At 39.3% G+C, this 12984-nt stretch overlaps 1 protein-coding gene across 1 annotated transcript in view; it reads left to right on the forward strand.

The window, feature by feature from the left end:
• The window catches only part of COL25A1 (collagen type XXV alpha 1 chain), a 295280-nt gene that overhangs the window by 207566 nt on the left and 74730 nt on the right, over positions 1 to 12984 (forward strand). The window contains exon 8 of the mRNA XM_086888426.1: positions 2587 to 2622. Within this exon, the coding sequence (XP_086744552.1) occupies positions 2587 to 2622 (36 nt within the window). The remainder of the gene's footprint in view (positions 1 to 2586; positions 2623 to 12984) is intronic.

A 12984-nucleotide genomic window follows, 5' to 3' on the forward strand; every position in this document is an offset into this window, starting at 1 on the left:
CTATTTTCTTTGGCTCAGCCCCCATACTTCATTAGGACAAGCAGCAGAATCTAGTATATTGTGTATTGTTTATTTTATGCTAGGCACAGGATGAATCCCACACTTTTTAAACAGATGCTTAAACACATCACTTTTTTAAAAAGTCTGTGCTTGGTTTTAGTTTTATATTTTGTGGCCTCCGTAATTTTTCTTCCTTTGAGACAAATATCTCCCTTTTTACCATGAGTGCCACTCTTACGATAACTGTGTTATCAGTGTGGAAATGGAATCACAGACAGGAGAGGGACATGGAAAATGAAATGGCACATGTACAGATGCACACACACGTTCACATCCATGGAAAGTGAAGATTGTGGCCAAGAAGGCACATGGGGAACCATCAAGGTGAGGACCAGCGCTGAAAACAGAAACTGGTTTCTTGAAGAAAAAGCATCTCTTGTTACATGAAGCCAGGATGGCATAAATTTTTCCTGCAGGTCCTTTTTAGCTAAAACTGAGAAAGAAAATATCCACACTCCTCTTCTAACCCTTGTCAGGTGTTAACTGTCTAAATGTAATATATATAGCATGATAATAGTAAGATGCTCCGAAAATTTCCTGTGAAAATCCAGCAAATCTGGCCTGTTGAGACCTCTAGGACTCTAGAGCTGCTACTGCTGCTGTTGCTGTTGGTTTTTTTTACCACTCCTGCCCTCATAAGTTCTAGCTCAAGGTTATGAAATGACATGAAAAGTTTGTCACTCTCATGATGCTTTGCTTTGGCAACCTTCTCATTTCTCTGTGGCACATCAGGCTCTGGGCCTCTTCTGGGTCTCCCTTGTGTTCTTTTACTGTGGTTAAATGGACTGTGGTCAGCAGAGTTGGTGCTGGATTGATCTAGTAAGGGCAAGACTGAAACCAGAATCCATTTCTGGCTGCAGTGGCAGTGTTTTAATAATTCAATACGTGGGGCTGTCAGAATCAGCTGGCTTTGCTGATTACAGTGTGACTGTGTGTTGCTTTGTGCTTCTTAGCAAAGGGATCATTAGTGTTTCTCATAACAGAAAAGTCATGCATTTTATGCAATGAGGTCATTCCATTTTGTAATAATTCTACAGTGATTTGACTTTAGATGGCAAGGCAGAGTTTCTTTTTATAGTTTTTAAGCTGTGGCTATCTTAAGCCCTATAACATTATGGAAAATCTGTTCATAATACTGCTTTAGAATCAGACACAAACAAGCTCTCAGGTAGAAACCATCGAGTTTTCTGCCCCTTGCTACTGATCTGTACCCTCAGGTTAATGTTCCTGATCCTCAGAAGGCTTGTTCCTCCATGGCTGTGTGATACACAGTCAAACAGGAGAGCAGGGAAAACTTAGCTGAGAAGGGAAGGGCAGCTTTGTTTTTGAGATAAAGACTTGTGCAGGCTGAAAGCAGCAGCTGCTCTGTGCTGTGAGCTGGGCATTGCAGCATCTCACAGCTATAGGATGTCCTTAGAGTGACCAGTGACCATTGGGCAGACATTCTTCTTCTGCAGGGTTAGATAAAGCAGGGCTTCTCTTCAGCCTGTCCTTCTCAAGCAAGAAGGTTTACAGTTACCACAGCTGTAAAATAGTGTTTTGGGGCAGTGACTGGCCAGAACCCTGTGCCTCCGTGGCTCCTTCCTCCCAGCTGTCCTTGGTGTGTTTGCAGATGCTGCATGTTTGCTTCTGAGTGCAATGCACACATATCCAGAGAAGCAGCTCTGATTCTTTCCAGTTGCCAGGAACAACGACATCAGAACAGTTCTCATGAATTTTATGACAGGCTTTCTTTTATGGCAAAGCTGCTAAAGGAGACCCTGCAGCTGTGCTGATACAATAGTGCATGGACTGCCCCGTGCTCAGTTGGGTTTTCAAGGGAGTGATGCATAAACCAGACCACTAAAATGATAGGTGCTCTGGCTTTTTGGATGGGTATTTTTAGCCCTTATTGTATGACTGATGCTTTTTACTGTCTCTACAGACAGATGTATGAGTTCATATGGGAAAAAAAGGGGAGAAGATAGATTCTGACTTTATATGTAGAGTTGTGCCCACAGAAAGAGAATACATTGGAGAAATGATGGGTTATCATTTTGAAAGCCAGTCCAGGTATTTAGCAGCTGAGTAATTATTTCATGGCTTCAAAATACCAATATTCATGGTTTTGTGGAACATGGTAATTGACAACAGTAAGTTATGCCAGCTGACTGAGGTGATGACACAGACCAGTATCCTTGGAATATGTAAACTGTGGGATACAGCACATATGTGAAAATAACCTTTTCTCTGTGTCCTTTAGCACAGTGGAATGGAATATTATATTTGGAACCAAGGGACAGAGTCAGAACACCAATACTTAACTCTTGCATTGAGAACTATACCATTACATGATTGGGAAGTAGTACTTCTTAAGATGACTGTGATTTGGACTACCAGGTTAAAAAGCAAAAAAGTGATATGTTTAATGTGCAGTTAGCTGCCATGGCTCTTTAAGAATTAAATTTTTAAGATACTTTATTATTAGAAAGAAATCTGGATTCAAGATATGTTGCTGAAATTATTAATTCATTTTTTTATTCAAAGGGTGAGCCAGGAAAACCAGGAGAACAAGGATTGACAGTAAGTATGCTTCCAGTTTTCTAAGAAAGTGTAACATGACATATATCTTTTAAAATGGGAAATTCCAAAAAGCATTATGGGTGTGTATTTCCTGACCTTCCTTTGTCACAGGCTATTTGAGGCCTTGTTTGTGAAGAAAACACAAGAAAGAAAACATCTTCTGTTTAAATACAGTCACATAAGGCAAACTTCTTTCAGCTTGGAGGAGCAGAAGAAAATAAAACAGCTAAGGGCACAGTAAAACAAAAAAGAAGCAAGCCAGGTGTTCCCAGTTCCTGGCACCCTCTTAACACTTTCTCTGAAGCTGAGCTATTTCTACCTTGAAACCACTGGGCAGCACTGGAACCATCTACATGTTTTATGGGCCAAAATTCAAGATGTCTCTATGGCAAGGGCTCTGGACCTTTTCCTGACACAGGAGAACAGTGGAGAGGCAGTGCTGAAACTCTCAGAAAGTTCTTTTGTTCTGAGGATTCAGGTTTTTTCCACTGTGTGTGTTAGAAACTTCCGATTCATTTGGAATTAAACTGAAGCTCCACTGGTTGTAAATCAGCTTTAGCCACAGATTAAGCCATCGTAAATTTCTGCCTGTCACATATTCCCAGAACAGTGCAACATGTAGTGCATTTTCTCCCTTAAGATCTCTCTAAACACAGTCATTTTTATTTTTATGAGAGATGACAAATTTTAGCACGGGGCATGTGGTTTTGATTCCTGAGTGCTTCTGAGGAGGAAGATTATCAGTAATAATCAGGCCAACAATCAGTGCAGATATGATTGCTGTCTGAATTTGTGAAGATTTAAACAGGTGCCATGATATTTTACCTTGACAAATTGCAAAATATTTCCAATTGACAAAATCCAGTATCTTTTGAAAGAAAAAAATGTAGATTCTGAGACTTGGAAGTATTTGCTGTGACCAAGTGGTTCAAGTCCTGTACTTTTTCATTTTGCAGTAAAGGTTTATCTGTTTTAAAATCAAAGCCTCACAAAGGTACTACCTCATTTTTTAGCATGCTTCTGGATGGTTTTTTGCTCTGTTCTTTTTGGTTTCTGAGTGCCTGTGAACAATAGATGCAATAGCTAGAAAGGGAGCTTTTTTGGTTTGTTTCCTTGTATTTGGAATATTCTCCAATTTGACCTCTGGACAGAAACTCACTCAGGTTCTGCAAAAGTGTCTTTCTGTTCAAGACCAGATCTGCAGAGTCACAGGATGCTTGAGGGTTTTTAATCCATCACATTTTAGTCCCCATATACAGAGCATTCCCACTGCTCTAATGTAACAATCTGTGTGTAAGAACTAAAAATCTGCTACTGCTCTGTTTCTCTGAATGCAAATGTGTTTATATAGGAGGAAAAGGTGTTTAAAAACCAAATCATCAAACTTGAGTTGGAGAAAGATCCCAGATTACGTGAATTTCCAGCCTCAAATGTCTGTTTGAAAGGTCAGTCTGATGGCTTAAATGTTAGGTTATGTAGAGATCAAGTAAACAGCATCAGAGTATCAGGGAGGTAATTAGTTCCTTTTTATTCTTGGTGCTTCTGACGTACTCTTTATGCCAGTACAGATTTGCAGACTTGTCTGCCCCGTGGAAAATGTTACAATTATTCAGGGACTGTTTAGCTGTTTCTGACAATTTCCACCATGCATTTATTTCATGAATTTCCATATTGGAAATTCAGATACTCCAGGAATAGCTGATTTCCCAACATGTATGTTGTAAGATCACATTGCTAAAAAAAATAGTATATTATGTGGTGAGGAGCACAAGCTTTTTCCTGCTTGAGTTTCTTTTTGTGCATTTTTCACCTCTTATCTTTTCAAAGTAAAGGAAAATGGAGATATCTGCCCAGAGGAGCTTTTAGGTTATTTCTGCAGGAATTCTTTTGTAAGGACTTATCTTTTCTTCACACCAAGGGTCTCCAGTCTGAGTTAGCTTCCTGTTTTTCTTCTTGATGAAATTGAAACTCAAAATTCAGTGAGTTCCATAAAGTACTACCAGTCCTGGTCTCCCAAAAGTCCATATGTTGGAGTGGGCTGTGGTTTCCTACTTGCCCACCTGTCCAAGGCCCTTTCCAGTAAGAAGCAAATACTGTGGCATATATTCTGATTCTTCCTCTGAGAGGAAGGATGGAGTCAGGATGCAGCCAAGGAGACCACTAAGTACTGGGAGAGGATCCATACAGTTTGGGTGACATACTGAAGGTTGTGGAAGATGAAGGCTATTTATGGCCTATAGGGTCACACTCTCTCAGGCTTTAAATCCCATGGTGCTGTTCAAGTAAAGGATAGCAGAATGCCTGACCTCTGGATTATAATAATGGGGACAGAACATTTTTCTCTTTCAAAAGCATTTTTTTACACCTGTATTTGGCAGCATGCCTTGGTATTTCTAGATGAATGTACACGTTACTGACAGAGCTGACAATTTCAGTAAGAACCTGTGAACCAACAATGGCATATCTTGAAATTACTTAGTTTTCTATTTTCTTGCAAAAGAAGGGGAATAAATTTCTTGAAGAGTACAAGATGTGGCAGCAGAAATAGCTAACAGTGTTTTCCAGCTTGTTCCTTGGGATGTTCCAGGAGCCTGTGACACAGGCTGAGTAATGTGTGACCTGCTGTGTGAATCGATACACACAGGTACCCAGGGCAGCCACAAAACCTCAGCTGAAATGCAGAGAGGAGATTTATTTCATCACCTCACTAACAGCACTGGGCAGCTGAGACACACAGAGACACAGCTGCACTAGGCTCAGTTTATCCTAGTGAGAGGAGACAGGCAGGGATACAGGCTCAGTTCATCCTAGAGCACAGCAGGGGTGGGGTGGGGCTGATACTGACCCAATATATCAAAGGTTTCCTTGCAGGAGCAGTTCAGCACAAGGCTGTGCTTCCATGATCATTCTTTCTCCCAGCAGAAGGCTCAAGCATGTCTGTAACAGTGTGTTACCTCCACACAGGAATTCTGCTTCTCAAAACAGGCAGAGGATGAACAACAGGAGATATAATAACTGGAGTTTCCACACACCAAAATTCTTAGTGTTCCCAGCTGCAAGGTCACGTTGGGTGAAATTATTTCCTCCTTAACACATCTTCTGGGTTTAACCCTTTCCTCCCAACACCTGCAACAATGTGTACCTTGATTTACAGAAAGTTAAAATTAGTTTAATGCATTTGGAATTCTGGGAACGTTTATGTTCTCCTTTCAGTGAAACAGGAAATCCAGTGACTAGTGAAAAGATGGGAATTTGCTGCAACTGAGAATCTGCTGCCACGTTTTGCTTCATATTTAATGAAATCCTGTGTTAGTAAATAAAAAAGAAATTAATGTTTCAGGGTGATGTTATGAGAGAGGGCAGTAATAGCTTTCCTTCCTGTCAGACAGATGAGTTTTGCTTGGACAATATATAGAGAATGACAGTGTTTGAGTATTCTCAAAGTGTCATGAGTAGCATGAGTTCTGCTTTGGCTCAAGAGAATTTGTCTTCGAGACAAGGAATGGCATTTCTTTTTCCCTATTTCCATTGTAGAAAAATGTGTGGGTTGGTGGTGGTGTCCCGTGGTGGTGGGACAATTTAGGATGTGAGAGAATCAGTTGTTTCTTACAGGAGTGTCTCATTCTCTGCTAAAAATCATTCCAGGTTGTCTAAGTGCCAATGATTCTTTTGCTCATTTGTCCTTGCAATTGAGATGTTTGGGAGAACTCTTTGCAAGGGTTTTTGGGCTCTGTATGTTGCTGTGTGAGGAAGAATATGTTTGCTCTTTGCAGCAAGAAATTTCATTTTCTTTTTAGGTGAGACGGGGGTTTAAGTTATAAAGATGTGACTGCATGTGTCTTCATTGTTAGAAGAGAATGAAGGAATGACTAGTGGTTGAAATTTGTGTTTGGTTTCCATGACATTTGAAAGACCTGCAGATGCACTTTCTTCAAGAGTTGAAGGTATCATTCCTCTGTGCAGAAGGGATTAAGAGAATTCAGGGGAGGCCAAGCAGTGAGGTGACCAAAGGGATTAAGTTTTGAAATATTATGTGGAACTAGAAAAATGCACGCTACTCAAGACAGAAGGCCAGTAGTTTCTGTAGCTTTTCAACCTTTTTGGTTAAAGTTGTGGCCGGCCTCTCATAATTCATCCTGCTTCCCCTGCTATTTGTCTGCAATTCTTGGTGATAAGGACTCTTAAATACCATACAAGAGTTTTTCCAGTTTATTTTCTCATTTTCATAGTGAATAATAGATGGATTTGTGATTCTTTTCTACCCAAGAGTTAGGATTTCTGGTTGCAGACTGTTCATGAGAACTTAGAGTCAGTGATGGAAAACATTAAAGGCTGACACTGGCAGATGAACATGTTCAGATTCATAAACTGCAGTGGGATAGAAGGTGTGCATGAGATGGTTTTGTTCCTAATTTCCATGTGGGAGAATTTTTTGTGCTTTTATGGGTAAATTATTTTAAACTAATTCATATTAATAAAAATCTGGAATATTAAAATATGCTATGCCTTCAGATCCTTTTTTCAAAAGTAAATTTAAACATGTTCAGTGTACAACCATTTCTTGTCAGTGAAAGAAAACCTCAGTGTATTATTTTCCTCCCCAAAATGTGCCTTAAGGACAGATAAGTAATTTTGCATATGTTTTACATGAACAGAACACTCCAGAATAACCAGAGAGCTCAGGTAAAGGTGTCTCTTTGCAAAAGAAATCTATGCTATGATGACTAACCCAAATGCAAAATCCCTCTGCTTTAAGATACAGTGTTTTCCAAACTAATACTTTTCTGCTTATACAGACTTGCTGGGCATCTGTTCAAGAAAGTAAAACATAATGTTACTGCCTTCACTGGTTATTCAGAAAAGGGGGGATGTTCTTCCAAAGGATATAGCCATATTTGTGTAAGACAGTGGAAAAGTGTAACCTTGCAGTTAAGTCTGCAGAATGTCACATCTTTAAAATGAATTATACTATTTTCATCTTAGGTTAAAATGAACTCTCAGGGACCAGACAGAATTGTCTGGGAAGTTCTGCTGGTTTCAATACAGCCTTTCAGGCCAATCGTCAGGGCCAGATTCTCAGCTGCTGTGAATCTTCATAGCTCCTCTGGGAAGCTACTAATTGTGATTTTGTTTTCAATGGCCAGAGTTCTGTAGGTGCCTTCTTTGTTTTATTCTGGTAGCATGTTCATAGTAAATTTTATAAGGTGTTGTTCTTAAGCTGTTTAGCTGCAAAAGTTTATGAGAACTAGCAGATGAAATGGAAATTCTCAGCCTAAGCCTTTCACAGTAACTATTCTTTTTTTTTTTTCAGTAGTACAGTTGCACTGAGCTTAACTTGCTGGAGATCTCAAGGAAAATAGTCAGGCATTTTGTAACCTCTGCACTTTGGTAATGGCTGCCACAACAATGACTAAAACAATGAAGATAAGAAGCTCTTATTGAGCACCAATTAATAATCTTGCAGCACTTTTCATCAGATAAGGTAGAGAGTGTGGGAGGGGGTCACTCCTCTTAAAGAAGATATAAGATTTTTCATCGTAGTTAATCTCTGATCATTCTTATATCTAGGTAATGCATCAATATTTCAGGATTGAGAATTTCAATACTAGCATTCTAGAAACTGTAATCTTTATGAAACACTCCTCAACCATGCAGGTACATGTTTTCAGAGTTTTACACAAAGGAAATGAGATCCAGACACAGGCTCCACTGAAATGCAGATGAATACTTTGGATGAAACATGGGCTTTGTCTTCACGTATATTTGCTAGTTCAGGTTTCCATTTTCAGTTCCTTATGCCATTAGACTGATAAGAAGTAGGTTTGTGGGAAAAAGGAAGGGGTCATCCCCGTCTGCTTGGCACTGGTGAGGCCACAGCCAGAGTGGTGTGCCCAGCTGTGGGCCACTCACTACAGGAGGGACATTGAGGCACTGTGGAGTGTTCAGAGAAGGGCAGTGGAGCTGCTGAAGGGTCTGGAGCACACAGGTCCTGTGAGGAGCAGCTGAAGGAGCTGGGGATGTTTTTCCTGCAGAAAAGGAGGCTCATTGGGGGAGCCTTCTTGTTGTCTACAGCTACCCTAAAAGGAGATTACAGAAGGTGAGTTTGATCTCTTCTCCCAAGTAAGAAGTGATAGGACAAGAGAAATGTGCCTCAGCTTGCATTAGAGGAGGTTTAGATTAGCTATTATGAAAAAAATTCTTCATGGAAAGGGTTGTCAAGTGTTGGACCAGGCTGCCCAGGGAAGTGGTTGAATCACCACCCCTGGAGTTCTTTAGGAGGTGTGTAGATGTGGCAGTCAGGGACATGGCTTAGTGATGGACTTGGCAGTGTTAGGTTAACAGTTGGGATCCATGATCTTAAGCATATTTTCCAATCTAAACAATTCCATGATTCTGTTCTAAGTGTTTAATGATTCTTACAGACAGCAAAGGGAAAATACCTGTTCTCAGGAGCAGTCCTGGAGCTTCTTTTGTTTCATACAAATAAAGACACGATACTTCCCACAGGTCTTCTGGTTACAAAGAGCTTTTACTTTCATAGAAGGTATGGAAGTAAAAAAAAAGTTCTTCTGGTTGTTTTGCTGCTCTTTGGTTATGTTTTTGGGGTTTTTTTTGTTTGCAAGGCTTTGGAATAAGAGAGTTCTTGTATGACAGTGTATTGCACCATTGTGACCTATTTTGCTGTATAACTTATGCAGTATACAAAAACACTCACGTTTTCATTATGTTTTTGTTAGGCATTTTCATTTGGTGTTTGTGCTCATTGTCCATGAATTCTGACACCTTGTAAAACAAATCTTTATTCCTGCCCCAGACCTGCAAATTGAAATGCCCCAACTTTTTAATTCATTTCTTCAAACATTAAGCAACCGAGTCCCTAGAAATTGAATACAAGAGTACCTTGGGAGGGTTGCTAATGTATCACACCCTGAATTACTCTTTCTCTCTTTGAAGCTGTGGCTTCAGCATTTACAGGGCAGCATTTTCTTATTTTGCAGCTTGATAGAACACAGGGAACATATGAAGTGTAAAAGGGAAATATAATTGTAACATTAGTAAAGAGGTGTAGTAAGAATACTGGACCCCAGACTTTGTTTTAACTACACTAAGGTAAATCTCTTCAGTTTGGTTAGATTTTTTATTTTTGGGGGGGGCGGAGGGGGGTGTGGGGGGGTGGAGATTGTTTGCTTGTTTGTGGGGTTTTTTGGTGTGTTTTGGTTTTTTGGTTTTGTTTGTTTGTTTTGTTTCTAATTTGCTCTGAACAGTTACTTGTTTAGGACCAGTTGAAATGTCCAACTTCATTCAGTCATTTCTACAATGCAAAGACTTGACACGCTTCAATCTCTGGAGGTTTGGTTAATTTCCAAAAACAGGGATTGAAGAATGGCACTCATAACAGAAGTATTTTACCTTTTAGAAAACACAGTTGAATAGAAGATTTCTGTACACATTTGCCTGTCCTTAGTGTCCTTAGTTACCCAGTTTTCCCAGTGTTTAGGTATTACTGATAATTCTCCTTCTCCAGAGAAACACAGAGGACAGTTGAATTTCTTGGAAGCAAAACACCTTGTTTTTCCATCTTTCTACTGAGGAGTTATTTGAATGAGAGCCTAATTCACTGAAGCCCTGCAATAAGCTTTCACAGCTGCCTAGCTGGTTTACTCAAATGGACATGATGGCAAAGGGCTCTTCTGAAATGTTCATGATGGCTGAAAGAGCAAGAACTATTTTTTATTTTCATTATGGTAATCTTCCTATTCTGGGCAAGTCTTGAAACCAAAGTTTTTTGCTTTCTTGATTGAAGTTCCTCTGTGAATATGGGTCAATTTGAGGAAAAGTGGTATAATCTTCAAAAACGCTGAGCAGTCACTTCACCTGAACAGTTTTCACAAACTTTCTTTGGAATTTTTGAAGCCCAGATGTTCTTTGTAAAAAGAGCTTTTTGACATCAATTGCCAGTGGTTTAGGAGTTGATTCTAAGCATCCCTTTGTGAAACTCTGTCAGTTTTCAATGATGCAGGCAAAAGACAAATATTTTCTATCAAGGTAATCTGTGCAGACTATTATGGGGTGATTTTTTTATCAATGACAGATATCATATATATGTATATGTAGTTAGGAGGTGAAAGAATTCTTTACCTTTGGGGTTGTTTTGTTTTCTTGGTCAGCCAATGGTTTCAAAGGGCTGTGTGTTTTCTGTTTTACCCCCTCATATAGCCAGACAGGATGGTGGCAGAGGGGCAGTATGTTACCTGTGCTGGAGATGGAGCCTCCAGCTGGTGCAGATTCCAGCAGGTTCTGTGAGTGTGGTGACTGCAGAGCCGAGGCTTTGGGCTTGAGGGGAATGAGCTGGGGACTTGTGGCAGCAGCTCTGCACTGGCTGCCTTAAAAAATATCCCTGTGTCTTTTTGCACTGGGAAATCATAGGCAGTTAATGACTTGGTGGAATGATTTTGAAGGACGTGCTTGCAAACTTAATTGTGGCATTTTCTGATGGTGGACAGCTTGGCTTTCCAATTCGAAGATGCTCTTATTCCATCTTTTTGGATGAAAATATTCTTTTTGCCTAGAGAGTATTATGGCTTCTACATAGAACCATACTGATACAAATATTATGATTCCTACTTAGCCATAGTGATCTCAACCCCTAGTTCCTCTAGCTGGCCAGGAAAAGACAGAAGGTATGATGCATTTTCCTTTTAATATTGTATTCATGTGAAACATTTGAGAAGAAAGTCATTATTATAAAACTTAAGAGACATCAGCTGGTGTTTCCATTTGTTTGACTGGTGTAGTGTTCACACCTTCTCCTGCACTAGGCAAAGATGTGAAGGGTTACATTGTAGAGTATTTATTCCTAAATATGTGTTGATACTAAAAAATTGTAGATACCCTCAATCACCAATTAATCTTACTTGATTTACTTGTTTCTAAACTAAGCAAATCCTCGAAACTAAATAAATTCTACTTCTCTATGAATTGTCTTTTTCTCACAAATCAACACATATTTCACTTGCAAAATCCCTGTTTGCACTATACATAGATGCTATCTAGAAATTAAATCACTAGAAAGATCAATCTTTCTGCCCAGGGGCAGAATATCTGTCCAGAGGGAAGCTTCGGTGACCCTGCATTTGCAAAGCATCCCTTTGGTTGTGCTGGAGCAAGCAGCAGGGCTAGGGTATTGCTGCAGCTGATTCAGACACAGAAAAACAGAAATAAAACAGAGAAAAACATCAAAACAAAGCATCCTGAGGGACTGCTTGGAAATGTTCACATATTTCTTGCCTTCTGCTTCTCTCTCAAGGCCTACATAGAGATTTTGGTTGCTGGTCTCACTCTGTTCACCAAGTAGATAGAGCAGGATGCTCCCAAGTTCAGTAGAATAATATGGGGGGAAAATCCAAATGTTCATATGGAATATTCTACATAGATTATTTTAAAAGCTGTCTTTTTATACCTCTGGAAATAAGCTAAAGCCTTGTTGGTTTGGGGTTTTTCTTGTTTGTTTGTTTTTGGTTTTTTTGTGGGGTTTTTTTGTTTTGGTTTGGGTTTTTTTTTGGGTTTTTTTGTTTTTTAAGTTTTTTTTTAATAGTTCAGTGTTTTGTTTTGGTTTTTGTTTTAGTTTTTAATCTTTTATTTGATTCTTTCATATTTTTTCTTTTTACCAGATTTTATTTATTTGCTTATTTCTGTCTCTCCAGTGTCATTCTGTGCTCTGATCAGAGATCTTAGGTAATTCCAGAAAAATAAGCACAATTCTGAAGTGTTCTACAGGCTTTTTTATTCTGCTTTTAAAGAAGTTTTCTGTTACTAACCTCAGAGAGCTGTCTGTGAATGAGCTATTAAGTTTCCAATGGCTTTGAGCTTCTTTCCTAATGCTAGGGAGCTGTGCTTTAAAGGAAAATTGTTTCTATCCGGGTATTTTTTGCAATCAGGACATTCTAAGGGTAAGCAGGACTTGTTATCCTGTGTAAATTGTGAAATGTATCAATTTAGGTAAGTTTTATTTGAAATCGGTTTTCTTGAGTCAACACCAAACCATTTCTGAAGGCAGCGGTACTTCTGAGGACTGTTCTTGTCATCAAGTGGTTCAGTGGATGTGAAGCACCAGAGCTACTTCCAGTCTGAGTAAAGGCTTAAGTACCAGAAATGGAAAGGATATTTATTGATAAGTATCTGCTGCTTCTTTTCTCTGAATGATTCATTTTAAAGTCACCATAAGAGCAAGACTATGCTACTAAGTAAATATTTTTATAATCAGTAACTCATCTGGAGAAGCTGGAATGATGTCAGGGATGAGGAGGAAATTCTGGGAAGAAAATGTTTTCTGCAATGTCTTGAATTATATCCATCCCACAG

Source organism: Cyanistes caeruleus, chromosome 5, assembly GCF_971803275.1.
Source record: "Cyanistes caeruleus chromosome 5, bCyaCae1.hap1.1, whole genome shotgun sequence".
Lineage (NCBI taxonomy): Eukaryota > Metazoa > Chordata > Aves > Passeriformes > Paridae > Cyanistes > Cyanistes caeruleus.